Source organism: Equus asinus, chromosome 27, assembly GCF_041296235.1.
Source record: "Equus asinus isolate D_3611 breed Donkey chromosome 27, EquAss-T2T_v2, whole genome shotgun sequence".
Classification (NCBI taxonomy): domain Eukaryota; kingdom Metazoa; phylum Chordata; class Mammalia; order Perissodactyla; family Equidae; genus Equus; species Equus asinus.
This window is the reverse complement of record NC_091816.1, coordinates 2,610,060-2,629,580: the sequence shown is the minus strand read 5'-3', so window position 1 is coordinate 2,629,580 and position 19,521 is coordinate 2,610,060. Positions and strand designations below refer to the sequence as shown.

The 19,521-nt window shown below is 48.6% G+C and overlaps 1 protein-coding gene across 10 annotated transcripts in view; it reads right to left on the bottom strand.

Moving 5' to 3' along the window:
- The window catches only part of ANK1 (ankyrin 1), a 208,192-nt gene that overhangs the window by 77,941 nt on the left and 110,730 nt on the right, over positions 1–19,521 (bottom strand). For 9 of the 10 annotated variants that reach the window (XM_044750887.2, XM_044750890.2, XM_044750882.2 and 6 more), the window contains one exon: positions 72–170. In XM_044750887.2, coding sequence (XP_044606822.2) covers positions 72–170 — 99 coding nt within the window. Of the gene's footprint in view, positions 1–71; positions 171–6,217; positions 6,306–19,521 lie in introns of those variants that run through there. The other variant, XM_070500059.1, reaches the window with a different exon arrangement.

Sequence of the window (19,521 nt, the reverse complement as noted above, 5' to 3'; positions counted from 1 at the left end):
GGAACAATACGCGAGGCATCCATACACTTGAATTTTCAATGGAGAGCTCCCCCTCTTCCTAAGAGACGTACCTTGGTTGTTGTTTCTAGAGAGATTTCCTTGTGCAGAAGTTCAACCACCATCTTCACATGGCCTTCTTTAGAGGCCAGGTGCAAGCCATTCAACCCATTCTGTAAAAGAGCAGAGAGGCAGAAAGGGGAAGGTTAGTGGGACTAGGCATCTTGGTTCCAAGTGGTTACAATGAGGCCCTTCCCCACGCAGGGCTGGAGGGGAAGAACCAGAGGGGCCCTGAGTGGAGCCAGCACAGACTGAGAGCAGAGTCAGCCCAGCCTCTCTGAGCAGCTCTTCTGTAAGAGCATCAGATAGCAGGAGAGCAGGGAAAGAAAGAGCGGATGATAACAAGACCACCATCCCCGGGTATGAACTGAGCGTGAGGAAGCCCTCACAAAACCAACGGATGACACTGAATTCAGGTCTTGGCCAGGCTCTAGGCAGCCACTTAATGGAAAGGGTATAGCTTCAACCCCCTGGTTAACCTTCACAGTAGCAACCAGAACAAGCAAAGAGGCAATACCAGCGCATCCTAAACATTTGCAGAGATAGCTGTATATTTAGTCAAATAACCAATTTTGAAATAAGGTCATATGAGAACTAAATACCACCAACCACCCAGCTATACGATTTCCTCAACAGAAGAATCAGTATAAAACAACCCCTTGGCCACCTCGCCATTTCAAATGTGACCAAAACTTGTCTGCCAGTTAAATATTAGGGGAAAAAATGAGCAAACACTTTCCATGCCCAATCATCAGTCCATAAAAGCAGAACTCTCGCCGACCAGTTAGAGCTTGCGCAGCCTCTGGCGAAGCTCCTACTGTGCTCTGGAGAAAGCAGCCGGGCTCAGGTTTCACCTATCACCCTCCTGGCCTTCAGGTCTCTGCACTTAGACGTCTTGACACTTTCTGGCAAAAGCTGACTTCAAAGAGTGCTGCTTACAGCCCAAAATAATTCTGACAACACGATGGAACTAAATTTCAATTCCAGTGGATCAGTGGATCCCGGCTCCATAGAGAAAGTGATTTTAGTCTGTCAGCAATCCCTGTTCCCTACTTTCCTGTTTTGTTCCTCTCCTGCTTCCCCCCAAGCAATTCTCCCCTCTTCCCCCACTCCTCCTTCCTGTCTCCTTTTTGGGTCAACTCTGCTCTAGCACGTTTCCTTTCAGGGAATGCCCCAGAGCCACCGCAGGCTCTGGTCAATAAGAGAGACCCTGGCCACCAAGATGGAGGGGCTTGGCTCCTACGGGTGTGCTTTGAGGGGTCCCTGGCTCACCTATGCCCAAACATCTCCACAGCCCCTCCATGGCTGCCTGAAGTTTTCACTCTCTCTGTGTCAGGGCAGCATTTGTAGGAGATTCCTGTTAAAACACAAACATTCTTCTGGGAGTGGTAGCGCATTATCACACTCACAGATCGGTCACCGCTTTGCTAGAACCAGAAGAGGAAAGTAATGTGTAATTCCTGAAGTAAGGAGGCACAGGATAGGCACCTCATGATGGCAGAAGGCAGGGTGTCCAAAACTCTACACTGGGGCCTTGGACAGGGCAAATATGACAAACAGGGGCCTTGGGTGTCAGAGAAAAGCAAGTGTGGGCTCCGAAGGGAACTTTGCCTACTTATTTAGATCAGGCCGCCCTGCAGCCGTGAACACGCAGAGTGCAGTTAGCCAAACCTTTGCACATCAGCACGGCCCGTCTCCCCAGGGTGTGTGCGGGGGCGGGGGAGGGTGGGTGCCCCCATGCAATATTTCCCTATGCAAATGCCTGAAAATCATCATTCGATTTCTTTCTCTTGCAGATTTTGTACTCCAATAAATGTAGGGTCCAAGGCAGTGTGAGTTATTTATACCCCAGTGTCAATGATCAGATAAAGGCAGGTCAGAGCCAGTTTTGATAAAAGAAAGGGAGAAAGTGATTGAAGGCAAGACGGCCATCCGATAGAAAGATAGAACAGGAACCGGGAGGGAGAAGAGCATTGGGAGGAAGTAAACCAACTGCCCTCAAATCAATTTGTAAAACCCAAATGCACTGAGAAGCAATTTGTCAAGTGATTGGTGTTCTGGAAGCCTAGAGCCACTGCCTCCAGCTTGGCGTCCTCAACTCTACCCTGGGGCAGGCCTGCACAGGAGTCCCCCCTCCCTCCCAGAGCACTGCGGTCTGCAGTCCCCTCCTCAAATCCAGCAGCGGCCTCGTCTGGAAGATTCCAGGCAGCCTGTGACGACGTGGGCATTGGAGATGGCGTTTGCTGCCCGAGCCTCAGCAGGCGCCGCCATCTGCTTCCCGCAGGGACTCAGTGCGGCAGCAGCAGTGTTGCGCACTGCTGACTGCTGGAGTTTTCGCGCTGACTTGGGCAGCACAGTCACTCTTCACGAGCATCGATCCCGAATGCCTCAGAGCTGGGAAGCCGGCAAGTCTAGAAGGAAGACACCTCCTGTGGACCTCTAATGCTCCAGGGTGGCCGTCCCTGCTCTTTGGAGCCAGTGTCAGGATCTCATTCCAGAGGGATTCTAGACATACTCTCAGCCCAGAGAAGCCTGGGATCGAAAGGGATCTTGGAGATCCCTGAATGCTGAAGAAATCAAGGTCCAGAGGAGTCAAGAGATTAGCTAAGGTCGCACAGCCTTTCTAGGGCACACCTATGCACAGCACTAACCTGGATTTCCCAGGAAAAAAGGGTTTTGAGGTTTTTTCCCCCTCGGAGCTGGTGTGTTTCTTTTTATCAGATGATGAAAGAACATTTTCCCTTTTTTGATTACTCGGCAGCTCAGAGCTAACACTCAGTCACGATAGTCATCCACATGTGTCTGCTTGTGACCACTGTACCTGCTCTCCAGGATTTTATTCCTCGCCATGGTCCACTGAAAGCCCCTCTGCTTCCCTCCCCGCCACGTCTGCCTCCGTCCCAAAGCCGCACTCGTGGCAGAAGACGGTGCTCTCCAGCATCAAAGGACCCGTCTCAGCAGATCTGCATCTCTGGTACTTTCACTCAGCTTCCATCCCAGATCCTGGGTTGAGGATCCCTTTCTTCTTTATGACTTTTTATTTTTCTCACTTGAGTTTTAGTTTGCGTGTTCATGTTCAACACGGTCACCCTAAGTTACTTCCAAGTCCACTCTTGTGGTGGTCTGAACCCAGCACCCTCCTTAGGGCCACAGAAGCAAGCCGGCGGGCATGGTTGTGGCCAGCACGCAGCCACCTGCGGTGAGCATTTTCTTACCCCAATCAGCACACATTTGCTGAGAACCTACTCTGCGCCTGGGACGGGGCCAGAGGTGAATACAGCACAAACCCTCGTCCTTGAAGTTCTCGGCTTAGCAGAGGAGGCAGATACATAAAAAATAAGTAGAAATTCATGGAGAAAATGTCAAAAATGGATGTACAATACTAGAAGTAGCACAGAGGAGAAAGGAGTTGCTCTGTCAAGAGGGTCAGGAAGCTTCATGAAGGCCTTTTCAAGGAAACCGGCACACGGCCAGGGTTACAAGTTCATTGACAGTGGCAACCTGAGAAGCCGTATCTGAACTTAAATTCTAAACCCATGAGCTAAAATTTTAGAAACGATTCTCCAAGCCATTCTCATCAAGTGCCCTCCTCTTCCTTCCATGAAGCATCTGAATTTAAGGGATGCACAACCATCCAGACCCACAGCAGCAAGTTTTCTCCAGCACTTGGCCTCAGCAGGTGGATGGCTGATTGCCGTCCAGCCGCTGAAGTCATTGAATGCCTGAAAACTAATTTACTGCACCAAGGAGCTCATACAACTGTTTTATTAAATGCATAACTGGTCTATACAGGAGAGCACTTCCAGTAGCTTAAAAGAGTGTTTCATGAATAAACACCATATCTAATACTTTCTTTTTCTTTAAGCTGATTTTTTTTATTGCTCAGACAAGAAAGGAGGGGTGCAAATTCTGTGAGCTCTTTGTTCTTAGCTGTAACTACAGACAGAGATGAATTGCAATCTACCATCCCTTCAAAGCCAGGATTCACGTGTTTTATTTTAGTTAAATCAAGTTTAGGTTGTTTGCTAAAAGGAAAAGGCAGGCTGCTGAATCTTGACTTGCATCTTCTCAGCCACTCCACCTAACCTTCACAGCCACTCCTCTTGATGCTGAATGGCAGACAGACTGCTGAGGGGGATTTAAGGGGGAAATCACACATTTCTTCCCCCAAATAACTGGCTGTAGAAGATGAGCAAGACAGAGGTGGAGGAATATGAGAGTCAATGCTTCAGCTAAATTACAAGTTGGGGAACAAAGCAAGAACTGCTTGCGGTCACTTTTTTAACTGCACGCCCTTCTCAGGGGAAAACACCAGCTTGCCAGATTCCTCTTCCTAAAGACACCTCCTTCTACGTCTCCAAATACGTGTATGTTAGACCAGCTGACACTGTCCCACAGCTCTTGGCTGCTCTGTTCTGTTTTTCTTTCCCCACTCTTTTTTTCCAATTTTGATCACTCTACTGACTTATCTACAAGTTCTTTGATTCTTTCCTCAGCTGTGTCCAGTCCATTGATGAACCTATTGAAGAAATTCCTCATTGCCAAGAAAGGTTTTTTTTTTATTTCTAGCATTTCACTTGACTCTTTCTTATAGTTTCCATCTCTCTGCTGAAATGCCCCATCTGTTCATGAATGTTGTCCACTTTTTCCACTAGATCCTTTAACACAGTAATCACAGGTATTTTAATATATTAATCATAGTCATTCTGATAATTCCAACATCCAGTTCATCTCTGAGTCTGGTTCTGTTGATTGCTTTGTCTCTTGACAATGCTTTGTTGTTTCTTGCTTTTGTGTGTGTGTTGTAATTTTTAATTGAATGCCACACATTATGTGTAGAAGAGTAGTAGAGACTGAAGTAAACAGTATTTATGCCTGGAAATGGACATGCCTCTTCTTCTGTGAAGTTGTTACTGTGGGGGTGGGGGCTGAGTCAATCTAGTCAGGAGTAGACCTAGCTCGGGTTCTGTTACCTTCAGTGCACCACAGCCTTCCAATTCCTCTAAAGGTAGGCTGTTGTTACCTTGAGCTTAGAGTAGGAGCTGGAGTGCCACAGGGTTTTTCTGTGTTCCTGATCTCCCCTGGGCTTTCAGCCATCCCTGCATGCCCACGCCTCAAATGGGGTCTTACTCCATGCTCTTGCCCCTCTCCCAGCAGTAATATGTTCTTCCTGGTTGTAAGGTGGGAGCATGGGCGTTCTCGTCTGTCCTAGTCCAGCTGCAGTCTTAGGCAGGCTGTGCTCCTGGACCTCAAAGCTGGAATTTTTTTAAAGCAATCCTTCCCCTCTTCTCTGTGGCAGCGAAATCTGCCTTGTCTCTCTACTTGGTCTTGGGTGGGAGTTCCTTGCTCCTCCTCCAGTAGCAGCAGACCTCTGCTCATTGTTGATGTAGGATCCTGGCCTAAGATGGTTTCCTGCCCTCCCCTAGGAGTGGAGGGTTCCGCCTGCACCTTTCCTTCAGCAGCACTGGCTCTCTACCTGTGTCTTGGGGTAGGAACGTCCCCAGGGGCAGGGGCAGTCCGTTTCTATTCCTCCCCATGGAGAATGCATTTTTGCCTATGGTCTGAAGGCAAGGTTTGTCTTTGCTTCACGTGAGGGAAGAGTGCAGGGAAGCAGGCCAGGCTGTGTCTGCTCCTCGCCTCCCCCCTGCCTCCATAGCCACCAAGCACCTCCTGCACTCCTGTGCCACTGAGGGAGCCTCTTGTTGGTCTTCCTGACTTACCCAATATTTCTGGTGAGGCCTGTGGAGAAAAGCTTATTCCAGAAACACTGACCCACACTGGCCTCTAAGAATTTGTTAAGATTTTGGCTTGTCCGGTAGCTGCCTCTTTCTCCTGTACTCTGCCCAAGCTGAAACAGTGGCCCCACCCAGAGGGGCTCGTTCCTCTTTGGAATTCAGTTAACTTGGTTGCCTTGCACGCTTAGCCCTCTGACTAGCTTAGCCCTTGGGCTCAGGAAAAGTGATAATTTTGTAGATTATCCAGCCTCTTCTTATCGTTAGGGTGGGAGCAATGTTCTTTGAAGCATTTTACATCCTACATATCCCTGTGCCGACCCTGCACGGCCACCTGGCTGCGTATGATCTCATTCGCTTGGTTCTAACATAGCAGACAACCTTCTCAGGCTCTTTTCAGCAACAGTATTCATGCCAAGCACACACACCTGGAGTTCTTCATCTGCCTTTGCTCTTTTTCAGGTAAAACGTCAATTTAGAGGATTCTTCTGAGAAGCAATCTGTCCAATGGGAGGGGGAGGAGATCTCAGCCAGGCTGTGTTTCTTTTAACAGTTTTAAGAAGAAGAAGAAAAAAAGTTACATTCAGCCTGAATGATTTAATTTGGAGTATTTTCTTGTACCAACTGTGAGAAATTCCACTGGCAAAACACACAATTCCAGACATTTTTTCTCAGTAAATGATTCCTCTGTTTAGCATCTCTGATTGCCCCAGTTACACTAATTGATTTCTAAATGTACAAATACAGTAGACATGTCATAGGACATTTACTCCACGTCCTGTGCAGAGCAGAGGACAGGGTCAGACAGAAAGGTCATGGTGTTCCGAGATCCCTGCTCTCTCTGAAAATCCCGAGAACATCTCAATAGCTGATGCTTACACGCTTGTGCAGGCACACAACCCTGCCAGTCCCCATTCCTTTTCTCACAGCTGTTTATTCTACCCACAAACATGGCTGGCCCTGCCCCCTCAAAGCAGGCAGCCTCAAGCTGTGTCCTGAGGACCTTGAGGTCCACTTGCCCCTCCCACCTCACGTCCCCTGAAACTCATTGTTTCAGTCTCCCACCCCCTTTCTTTGAGCTAAACAGTGTTTCCAGAGGACTTAAGCTAACGTATTAATGTAGTATCCAGGAAGCATGACCTTTCCTTTTCTTTTTTTTTGTTGAGGAAGATTCACCCTGAACTAACATCTGTTGCCAATCTTCTTCTTTTTTTCTTTATGTGGGCCACCATCATAGCATGGTTGCTAGCAGATGAGTGATGTAGGTCCGCGCCCAGGATCCAAACCCGGGCTGCCAAAGCGGAGTGTGCCAAACTTAACCACTAGGCCACTGGGGCTGACCCAAAGCATAACCTCTTCACTCATAAACGCCTACTACCACGTTCCCAGTTCAGCTTACTAGATTTCTTGGCCACTGTGAGCCAGGCCCAGAGGCAATGGAGCACCAGCCAGGGGAAGTTTTGATGGGAAAGGAAAGGACTGGAGTCCTGGGAAGAATAAGCCAAGAGCAGTGGCAGAGAAAGCCAAGAAGTCTGAGAAGCCCAGAGTGAACAAGAGAGGCAGGGCAGAGGGACTTCTAGGCAAGGTCTTCATGCCACACTCCACTTTATCCACACGGTCAGTAAAGAACCAGTCGGAAGATCTCGCCCCAAGCAAGGACAAGGATGTATACATAGACGGTCTCCACCTAGGTTTTTATACTTAATATCCCACTTTCCTACTCAGTCTGGATTCTCTATTGGTTTGTGCTATCTGTCCAGAGAAGGTATTACACTCTATGATACGAAAGTTTAGTTCCCCAAGTAACAACCAGCCTGTTCATCTGTGACCTGCAGCTTTGCTCTATTATTTGTCCCTGTTGGCAGAGCAAGAGCATTGGCATTATATATTTGCAGGTCTGCAGTCCTGAAATAGCGTAGGAAGTAAGGATTTAAACAGGGCTTATGGAGAGAAAAAAAGGATTGAAATGGTGGCCATTTCTACCCCAAATGCAGAAATCGATGCCAAAGAGAGAAAGAAGAAGGGAAGAAAGAAAGGCAGAGACCATGGAAACCCAAGGCAGAGGGGACAAGGAACAAAGACGAGATGATGGGAAAGGAGGGAGGGATTGACCGTCACATGGGCTGACGAGACGAGGGAATGCATTAAGCTGCTGGCAAAAAACTACATGAACAATACAAATCTTGATTCCTTTCCTCGAATTGGCTGCATTAAATTTTCAGCCAAAACAGAAATGAAATCAAAAGTGAATGGGAGTTTTCCCATCTTCCCTTCTCTTCCCTTGTCCTTCCCTCCCCTCCTGGCTCGGAAACATTGGCATCTGACGATGCAGGGCAGTGAACCAACTGAGGGCCCTGCTGGGGTACCTGTTGACAGTAGCGTGTTTGTGTCTGAGAAGGAGGAGGGGGTACTGGAGTGTTTGGGAGATTGTTACCTCGAGCAAATAAATAACTATGCTGAGGATGATGCGAATCAGTGGGAGTCAGGTTTCCCACTGTCAGAAGGGATTTACAAACCCAGAAAGGGGAAGGGCTAGAAAGACCCCTGTGGTGTTGGACTAGAATTGGAAGTATTGGCATGATCTCATGGATTTTAAATATATATATACATATACTCACTAGTTTATCCCCACACACTAACCACTAGCAATGTGCACATCAAGTAACCAGATGTTGGTGTCTAAACACCATCCTCCACTAAAGGGAACCAGGATCCTTGGAAAAATGGCTGATCCAGGGTTGGGGCAGGGACAGAACAAAATGACCCTGGGATAACTTGTGCCAGAAAGTAAGGAAATGTTGAAAGAATCTAAGGACGTGTCAAAGAACAAAGAAGCCAGCTTATCGAAAGGGTTTCTATTGGCCTAACTTAGGTTTGAACTTGAAAATAAATCATGAGATTATCAGATTACCACCCATCGAATCAAACCAGAACCCATGAATCTGAACAGGTATAAATAAATAATGAAAAAAGTAAATCAACAGGGGAGAAGGAAAAGCTGATCCTTCAGTGGAATGCCAGCTAATAAACGCGAGAAACGATGGAGATGAAGAACCACTCTTTGGAACCATCACAGTGGTGGCTGACACAGGCAGACGTCAGCAACGTACGCCAAGGCTGGAGGCTGGAAGTTTGAGGAGAAACAGGATATTGGCATTATGTTGGAATATCCCTCCACCCCCCACAAAATACTGATCAACTACAAGGGAAACATCGATGATTTTATGGTAGAAAAACCTGGCAGACACCGACTTCACCAGGTGATCCAGGGGTGGAAAGGGAGCATGATTTCTATGGTATTCCTGCCAAGAATGCACTGCTTTAGTCTGCCATAAGGGAACGTCAGCAGACGCAGTTGAGGTTCAAACTACAGAACGGAAGACTGTCAAAAACATGAGAGACAGGCAAAGACGGAGGAAGTATTCTAGATTGAAGGAGACTATGAGACATGACAACTAGATGCAAAATGTGTTCCTGGATAGACTCCTGGAACAGAGAAAGAGAGAGAGAGAAAAGGCCCTGGGGGGGGGGGGCGGTTGGGGGGATGTTGGGGGATGGCAGGAAGGGAGGAAAGGAGTGGGGAAGGGAGAGAGGGAGGGAGAGAGGGAGAACAATTTCTCATTGTTGGGACAGTGGCAAATGTTAAGGGGGTCTGTGGATGGTTGTGTGGCACGAGCGTTGATTTCCTGATTGGGAGGCTTGTAGGGTGGTTATGTGGGAGAGTGTCCTTACTGTTGCCTGGTGCACACTGGAATGTCCAGGGGTGATAAGGATTCTGTCATATAGAGTATAGTGATAAACGAACAGATGACAGATAAGAACAAATGCAGTAAAATGGTAATAGAGACTCTGGGTGAGGCAGATGTGGGCATTCTCTACTCTGTTCTTGCAACTTTTTTATACGTTCGAAGGAGCAGTGGGAGAAGCGTAGACAACGTGGTGGGAGAAGTGGAGGCAGAGCTGTGGGGGACTCTGGCTCTGGTGGGAGAGGATGGGTGGCCGGTTCGGGTTCTTGCACGTCTAAGGACTCAGAGCCAGTGTGAAGAGCTGAGCACACGCATCCCTCCTATTTCTAAAGGACCCAAGAGGTGTCAGCTTTACCAGAGTTCTGAGACGATTCCAGAATGGAAACCCCAGAACGCCACCAAACCTTGCCAGGAGAGCAGCCCCCAGCCCTGCGTGGGAAGCAGCTGAGGGGCAGCCTCTTCCGGAGGGGAGGGGAGGCATCATGTTCCAAAGGGCCATCCCACCTGCAGCCTCTCTCCAACCCAGATATCGCATGGCTCCCCAGAGACTGCTTGGTGGGAAAGGTCTGCTAAAAATATGTGGTCCTGGAATCTAATGAATCAGAAGCCAGACAGAGCTGAAGCAATTGCCATAACCCTGGCGGAAAATCACACCTTATCTCCTTTGCCAACCTGTCTCCTGTCCAGGAACAGGGAAGGGAGAATGAGAGCAGAAACCGAGAGGAAAGCGCAAACTCAGACAAAGGTGGCGCAGATGGAAAGCAACAGACCGGCTCTAAGCACGTTCCCTAATTTGCTTTAGTACGATCTAAATTTAGCTTTCCGACCCAGGTAGCTCTTAAGATTCATTGTTTACTAGATGTTCATGAGGAGGAGAAACACTCTAATGCTTTTCATTATCTTTAAAAACGAAAAAAGAAAAAATATACCCGCACTATTTCAGATCTCGGCAAGGAGATGAATCCATGCCGCATCGCCGCCTCTGCGCTCTGTACAAACGCTGGGCAGCCTCCGCGCCCGGAGGAGTCCCCCGGGCTCAGCGCAGAGAGGCTGCGGGGTGAAGGCCTCTGGGAGGCCGGAGGAGGATGTGCGCTCAGGTTAATGAGAGAATGGAATTCTGAAATCCAGCCCAGCAGCTAAGAATATCTCCTATGGACTAGAAAGAGTTTCCATGTCCGAGATCTTGGCATTCCTTTAAAAAGATAAGAAGAGCCAGACCTTGAGAAGCAGGGCAGTGAGTTTAGAGGAAAGAACACTGGATTGAGAGTTTAGGCCTCTGAACTGCCCTCCTGATGTGTCACTTCATCCCCCGGGAACTCAGTCTACATATCTTCAAAATGATAGAACTGCTCTATCTCCTAGCTTCCTCTTAATTCCACAATTCCAGAAGAAAACAATGTAACGGCTCTCGGAAAACAATTAAGATACACATGTAGAGATGCACAGAAAAAGGGATGGCAAGGTTCACAGCAAACTGTTCACAGTGATTTGGGGAGTGGGGGTCTGCGGGGAGTCTCACAGAAGACTTTACAGATTTCTGTATAGTGTGAATTTTTAAACAACCGCAACGCATTAATTTGTGTTAAAAGTCATGAAACACTAAAATCAGGGACACAGTTGTCAAAAATGTTTCTATCAAAGAATTCACAATCACATGAAAATAATCCCAGGCAAATTCACACGCATAGCGTATCCAGTCAGAAAGAACGGGGTTAGCATTCCCTCTAATAACCAGAGAGGCGAATCCTCCTTCAAGGCCCAGATCAAATGTCGTTTTTCTCTGTGACTTTCCCTGTCCCTCTTTCATCGCCACACCACACCCTATTTCTGGCCCCCCAAAAGCGAGCTACTCCCTCCACTGTGTTCCCATGGCACTCGAAGACTCTATCAAGGACCTTATCAGATGGAACTGCATTTATCTGCTCTGTGTCTGTGTCTCTCAAAGTGGACTTTTTGAAGTCCTGTTTTCCTCTTTTGTATCTTAGGTCCTAGCGTCAGGCCTGGCACATAGCATGAGCTCCAAAGGAGTTTGCAGAATTGAATGCACATTCATGCAGCCTGACACACACAGAGAGCCATCTTTTTTCTTAGATTCTCAAGACTATCACAGCTAGTTTTCATATTGTAAATTCACGACAATCAAACCATAAAGTGGAGGTTGGAGAGTGTGCTTTCCTTGCAATATAGTCCATATCATTCTTGACGATGCTGCTCACCCATTTCCTGGTCCCTGGGATCCAGAGATGTCCGTGTTGTTGCTACAAATGGATATTTTAATATAACTGAATTGGTCAGTTAACTCCTCCGTAACCGAGAAGGAAGGGAAAGGAAAAGGAAAGCAGGACAGGGAGGTCGCCCGAGGAGCAGCGGGCTCTGCTGCATGGTCTCAAGTCCTCTGTGGGGCGCGGTGCAGACACTGGGGCTGGGTGCTGGGAGACCCGGCCGCTGGGTCAGGAAGGCTCTTGGCCTCTGCCTCCGAGTCTCGAGTCTCGGCGACCTCCTTTGTCAATCTCCTGCTCTATCCACCTCACGCAGGGGTGTGAGCATGAAAAGTGATTGGGCCTGGGGCCGCCTGGTGGTGTAGTGATTAAGTTCACGTGCTCCGTTTCAGTGGCCCAGGGTTCGCAGGTTCGGATCTGAGGTGTGGACCTACACACTGCCCATCAAGTCATGCTGTGGTGGCATCACACATACAAAATAGAGGAAGATGGGCCCAGATGTTAGCTCTGGGCCCATCTTCCTCACCAGGAAAAAAAAAAAAAGTGGTCAGGCCTGGGGAAGGGCCTGGGAAAGCAGAGACACTGTAGAACCAGAATCTGTGATTATTAAACACTGTGGGTCACTCTGACTCACAACAAGTAATGAACATACTTTAAAACTACGAATTGGTCATTATAATTAGCAAGATGAACATCAAATAGCTTATTTCTGCTGAGACTCAAAAGCAGTTCACCTATTTAAAATAATTCAGAGGGTGGGGGTTTTCAAGTTCCATCTTTTTCACTAATACCTTTTCTAGTAGGAACCAGAACTTCAGAAGACTCCACAGCACCAGGCGTAGGGGCATCTAAGGGCTTCTCTTGTTTACTTCTCTGCATGCCACAGAGCACCACCTTCTCAGTGGGGGCTGCAATAATATATCCTTCTCTCTCCATTATTGCTATTCCAGAACTGCAACAAGGCAGCACGTTCTAAGAAGGCTTAACGTTGCCATATTATCATATTAGGAAGGCTTTCTGTCTGAGTTTGGGGGTGCAGGTAGGATTTAGTGACTATGCAGTTGAATGCCATTTCTATGCCTGGCAATAGTTCCTAAGAAAAAGAAAATGACAGAGAACAGTAACAGGCTCTGCATCCACCCTGATATGGACATAACCTCATTAGCCTGACTGCCCACCATCCTCACGCTCCTTCATTTCATTTACCCCAACCTCACTGATGCCCTTCACCACTCCTGCCTTTGCACAGTCTGCTCCTTCTCACTGCCATTCTCTTTTCCCAGTTCTCTTCTTAGTAAACTCCTACTCATCCTTAAAAGCCTTTCTCTGACTCAGGCATTTTAGCCGCTACCCTGAGACTAGAAGCGTCAGGAAAGCAGGCACTGGGGCTCACCCACCACTGAGTAGCCAGCACACAGCAGCTCAATAAATATTTGTTGAATGAAGGCACAAATGGATGAAAGCAACCTCTGTGCTCATTCTGGATGGCACATATAACACTGAATGTGTAAGCTCCTGTTTACAAGCTGGACTTCTTCTCCCGCTTCTGAGTTCTTTGAGAGTGTGTGTGTGTGTGGGGAGGGGGAGGGGATGAATGGATTAAGCCTTAGCAAGGTGCTTGGGTCACTGTAAGTGCTCAACCACGTTTGCGGAATAAATAAATGAGCAAAGAAAGTTCAGGTGGTCTTCTTAAGCCCACCTCACCAAATCCAAAGTCATAAAGCTCAGAAGATACTCAGAGGTAACCTCTAGACCTCAGCTGTCTGAACTATACGGGGGGAGAGTTGAATGCCATGATCTTCTCTAAGTTCTAAGATTCTATAATTTGGAAAGGAAGCAAGCATCACAGTCACCAGAGCCCAACAAATCCTGATCAAAAGACTTAGCATTCGGTGTCTGTAGAAAAGACTACTCCAGCAGAAACTATTGTTCCAGGTGTTCCATTTATTTGAAATGCCTAAAGCCCTTTACCTTCAAGATAAACAAGTACCCAGCAGTGATGGGTACATGTGTAATGTCCATGTGAAGATTTGGGGAGCATCAATGGAACCAGAACGGTTTCGCATGCTTCCCCTGGCTGTTTCGGCACTAGAAATCATTCATGTGCTTGTCATTGTGATGACATGTGATGGTCAAGCTTCTGGAGACCGCAGCAAATACTGCCACGTACTTGACGAGTGAGGCTACTGCCAGAATCTGAACCATCATCATGCAGGAGAGTCATTATCCTAAGAACGACTATGTCACGATGCTCTTTTAGATGGAGTTCCTATGTGGGCTAAGTGCCAAGTACATAAGCTTTAGACATTGGTGGTTACAGCAGACTTAACGTCTACTGACCGAATCTGTGTGCCAGGTAGAATCCTGACGAGGAGTGCCGAATAAAACAAAGCCCGCTGCCTTCGCGCTGCCTCCATTTTAGTAAGTCAGGCAGTAACAAGCACAATGGAGAGAAATAAGACAGGCTAAGAGGACAGAGGGGCCTGGGCTGCTCCAGAAGACCTCTCTTCCAACTCTTTGCCTTATGCCAGCACTGTAGACAACAAGGCTTCTCCTTTTGGCGTGAAATTTCCTCCTGAGGTCTCAAGTAACTTTCTTTCCTATCAGGAAGGCCAAGTGAGGCAGTGCGTGTTAGCGTAATAAGAACAGAAGCCTAACACATGAGGCTTCTGCCCCTGGAGTTACAGCTCCAGGTTCCCAGTGGAGCACCCCTGTTGCCTCGACAATTCTAGGAATTCAGGAGAACAGAGGCTCTCACTGCTCTCCGCTTGTTTTCTTCTTATTTGTCTAAGTGGTAAATGTATAGAGTCAATTAGTTCATCCCAGAACGTTTTTTTAAATTGCTATGGCTTCCATAATAAATTATTTTGATTTGATTAAGTAATCTAGGAATAATTCTGGAACTGGAACATACGAAGCTGATATTGGTAAGTACATAATTATGTAGCCATTTATTTAAACAAATATCGCGCATCTATTGCATGACTCCCCTACGCTGGGCGCTGTGAGGAGTACGCAGTCATGGACTTCGCCCCCAGGTGACTTAGCGTCTGCTAGGACAGATAAGACTCGATCAACGTTACCATGCTATATAGTAGACACGACTGAGCTGCAAGAGAGGACTGATCAACTGTAGGAGACACCACCCAAGGCTCTGGGCATCATTGTGTCTTCATGATGGCTTTTGAGCTGACACATGAACCAACCAGCCCATCGCCATGTGGCTGCTGCAGTGGCAAGAATGACACCGTGCCAGGCTGAGTAAAGGGCCCCTGGCCCCTATGTTCCTTTGGGTCCTGTGTGCTGAGACCACCACGGCCAGGGCTCAAAAGTCAACCCTTAAAGAGGCCTTCCTTAACTGCCCCACCTAAAACACCTTTCTCCTCCATGGTACTTCTCAGTAGCTGACATGACATGTTTGTTCATTTTCTTGGTTATTGTCTGTCTTCTTTACCTGTGTATAAATGTCACCAGAGCACAAACTTCGTCTATTTTGTCTGTCTTGTTCAGTGCCTAAAATAGTACCTGGCACCAAGTAGGTGTTTAATAAAGACATGTGGACTGACCCCCACAAAGACTCTGGTGGGATTATATTCAACATGCCTCTCATCCCAGTTTTCATCAGCCGACGCCAGCATTTGACTTCCTCGAATGCTGAATGACTTCCAAATATCTATCTTTGGGTTGGACCTCTTATCTGAGTTCCAGGCTCAAATATCCAATTGCTTACTATATATCTTCACTCAGATTCCTCAAGGACTCACACAGCCCTGTTCCAGCCTCCTCACCCCATTTCCGCACCCTAAGTCCGCTCCCAGCGTTTTCCTGGTCTCAGTGAATGGTGCCACCCTCCACCCCCTGCATAACCCAGATACTTGAGGGTCATTCTTGGAGCCTCCTTCCCTGCCCTCCCCCCTCCAATGCATCACCCATGCCTGTTCACTTTGTTCCATCTCCACAGCCACGACCCTTCTCCAAGCTACTGACATTTCTCTCCTGGACTACTGAAATAGTCTCTGACTGGCTTCCCCAATCCATCCCGGGCCCTCCCATCTATCTTCCACACAGTAGCCAGTGTGACCCTGTAAAGCACACCGCCAATCACGTGCTTGGATCTGTGGTTCGCTTCCCTCTGCTCTTAGGATAAAGGTCAGAATCCTTAACCCGCCTTCAGCAAGCAGGGGGATATTCCACCAGAACGCGGCGACACAGCTGTCCAGCTTGTTAAGTGCTGAAACACCTCCATTCTTCTCTGTCAACAGCCACTGCCTCAGCACCCCTGCTGCTCTGGCCACTCTGTCCCCTCCCCCAGATCCTTCCCCTCAGTCAGCAACTGTAGGGTTAACATGTGGCGCAGCAGGCAAACACACCCCCACGCACACAATGCACACACAAGTGCATGCATATACACTGCACTGCTCCAGCCCTGGGGCACACTGTCCTAGTTGTTGACCATTGTGACTATTGCTCCTGCCTATAAGGTCCAGCGTAATCCCAACTTCACCTCTCCAGCCTCATCTGGTCCCTCCTGCTCTCTGCCCTGCAGCCACTCTGGCCTTCCATAAACTTTCTGTGCTCTTCTCTGCCTCAGGGACTTTGCACAGGCTGTTCCCCACCACAGGAATGTTCTCCCTTTCCTTCAGCTCATTAACCATACTCATCCCTTAGCTTAACTATCTCTTCCTCATGGTAGCCTTCTCGACCTCCAACTCTAGGTCAAGCCTCTCTTATATATTCTCACATAATCCTATGCCTTTCCTTCACAGTTCCTAACAGAGTTTGGTTTGCATATCTATTTATGTGATCATTTGACATAGTTCTCACTACCAGTAGACTACAGCTCAGAGAGGATGAGGACTAGGACTTTCTTTTTTACTCTTAATCCCTAAAGCCTTGCAGTCCACGTACGTGTGCAGAGAGGCCCTTGGCTACATGGGTCTAAAGCTGGAACACTGCTTGAATAAACAAGAGGATCAGGCCTTCGTACAGAGATACAAGTGCATGCATGAGTGTATGTGTGTCCTTATGTATGAATTTGTTCTTTTCTAAAAGTATAATAATGAGATTATGACAAACATTAGTAGACAGTCTATGCAATGAGGAAACTGCCCTGAATTTTCAGATGTCTCTTATGTAAGCTCAGAGTTCCTCTTTTCACACTACTTAGAGTAATTACTTCCTATTACGGCAAGCAGTACGCATTCTTTCCACAAAACATGCTATTTGAAAGTGTGTTACTTACATAAGGATCGGGATTTGCTGTCTTACCGCTCTCACTGGCCACCAGCTCGAAGGATTCAAGCAAAAGCACACTCTCAAGCCCTGACCCCAGGACAAGAGCCTGTTTTTATCCTCTCAGAGCAACGAAGGCATGTTTTAAAGAGAAGAAAGCTGCAGTCCCATTACGAGGCCGGCTCTGTGACCAGCGGAGAGCAGCAGCATTGTCCCGATGGGCGCGCTAATGTGTTTATTGAGGGCGAAGTTCAGCTACTGGAGTCCCCCATTACCAGGCTCTCCACTCCAGAGCAGAGGCCGAGCCGCCCTAGAAACCAGAATGAGGCCCGCAGCACCCCGCCCCTGGGCAGCCCCGGAGCACAAGGCGCAGACCAACAGCGCCCAGACGGGCGGAGGAGCTGCGGGGAGAAACCGGCAGCTAGGGGCTTCCGCCGTGGCGAATCCCCCTTCTACTCCCCTCTGACATCCATTTCCTGGCTGGCAGCAGGTTCCTTTTGAAACAAAGAGGCAGGCCGTAGCCAGGACAGCAGTCTCCAGCCTGAGGTTGGAGCCTTCCTGTCACCCGCACTGAGATTGACACCGGAAACGATGTCAATAAAGTGCAGATCCTCCCTGGTGCCCGCTGCTCCTTGAGCGCGAGAGGAACGGGGAGGTGCTCCGAGGAAAGGAGGCAGAGGGACGAGCCGCTTACCCAGGGCCTCACCAACAGGAGACCAATCAGGACAAAGCCATTCCCTGGGGGTCATCAGAATCTTTCAATTTCACACCGAAAAAGCAGCCCCGGCTCAAGGCTTAAGAAGGTGCAGTTGTCCCCATTTCTGCTAAGTGGACTCCTTCCCGAGCTGGCATTTTCGCCCTGGGAGGGCCTCTGAGGGCACGCGCTCCTTAACCGGAGCGGCCCTTCGGAGGGGCCTCCTCGGCGCTGCCGCTGCCTCGGACCGCATCTCTCCGCCCAGGGACGCGGCCCCTCCTGCCGGCCGGAGACAACAGGACCACAGCTCCTGCAGCCGTTGCTGAGGGCTGGCGTTGAAACCATCCCTGAGCCCCCTCCTGAGCCACTCTGATCCCAGGACTCACTCTGCCCCCATACTTTGCTCCTACTGCCTCTTCCCAAGAAAGAAATGGGTTCCGGGTCTCAGTCTGCTATCAAAGGCCAATCTTTAGCTCTGTATGTTTGGTTGAAATCACCACAAACATCAAGTCTGCGGACACGTGTGTTGGGAAATTTGGGTGCAGGGGTGTAAGAGGAGGAGAGCTTGCTCGCCTCACCCAGTTTTGTTACTCAAGTGGCGGGGGGGGGGGGGGTTGAGAGGAGAGACTGAGGGGGCAAGGGGCCAGAGACTGGTAGAAAAGTCAACCTGCATTCCAGGAATTTGCCCCTGCTGGCTGGTAAAAGTCATCCTGTCCACTACAACGTGGAGGAAGCTGGAGGACACTACACTGGGTGAATAAGCCAGTCACAGAAGGACAAACACTGTATGATTCCACTTACATGAGGTCCCTAGAGGAGTCACATTCACAGAGACAGAAAGGAGCATGGTTGCCAGGGGCTGGGGGAGGGGGAGCGGGGAGTCAGTGCCTCATGGGTGCAGAGCTCCAGTTTTGCTAGATGAAAAGAGTTCTGAGGACGGATGGTGGGGATGGCTGCACCACAACATGAACGTACTTAATGCCACGGAACTGTACACTTAAAAACGGTTAAGACGGCAAATTCTATGTTATGTGCATTTCACTACAATTAAAAACATTTTTGGGGGCCGGTCTGGTGGTGCAACAGTTAAGTTCGCACGTTCCACTTCGGTGGCCCAGGGTTCGCCAGTTCGCCGGTTCGGATCCCAGGTGCAGACCTACACACCACTTGGCAAGCCATGCTATGGCAGGCGTCCCACATATAAAGTAGAGGAAGATGGGCATGGATGTTAGCTCAGGGCCAGTCTTCCTCAGCAAAAAGAGAAGAATTGGCGGCAGATATTAGTTCAGGGCTAATCTTCACCCCCCAAAAAAAGAGGAAACATTTTTTAATGGTTAAGATGATTAAGAAAAGGTCACAATTCGAAACTGAATTAGCATGTGTGACTGAACGCCTTAATTGGCCGGCAAAGACGCACAAACAAACCAATTCAAAACAAAAGTCATTGAACGCACAAGTCTCAGCTGCACCCTGTTCTCTTTCTAGGGAGGATTTCCTCTCTATTCAGTCAATTCCTAGATCTTTGGCCTCAAATCTGGCTCTGCCCTCCACTCCATCCTGAACACTTTAAGTTTCCTGACCAGCCCCTCCTGAACCAAGCCCCTGTCGCTTAGCACCTGGAACCTCGGTGAAGCTGTTTAAGCCACATTGGTTCTCAGCCTGAGCCAGACTCGCCTTCGTCCACACCCTGACAGAGTGAGTCCTCATCGCTATTTCCTCCTCAGCCCAGCAGAGAACCCACAAAGGCTGCTGGGGGACAAAGGAGATTTAATGTCACCACTGACACGACATCCTTCAAAGGCCCTTCCTCCTGCCCGCTTTCAAAGGCCACATATTCTAAG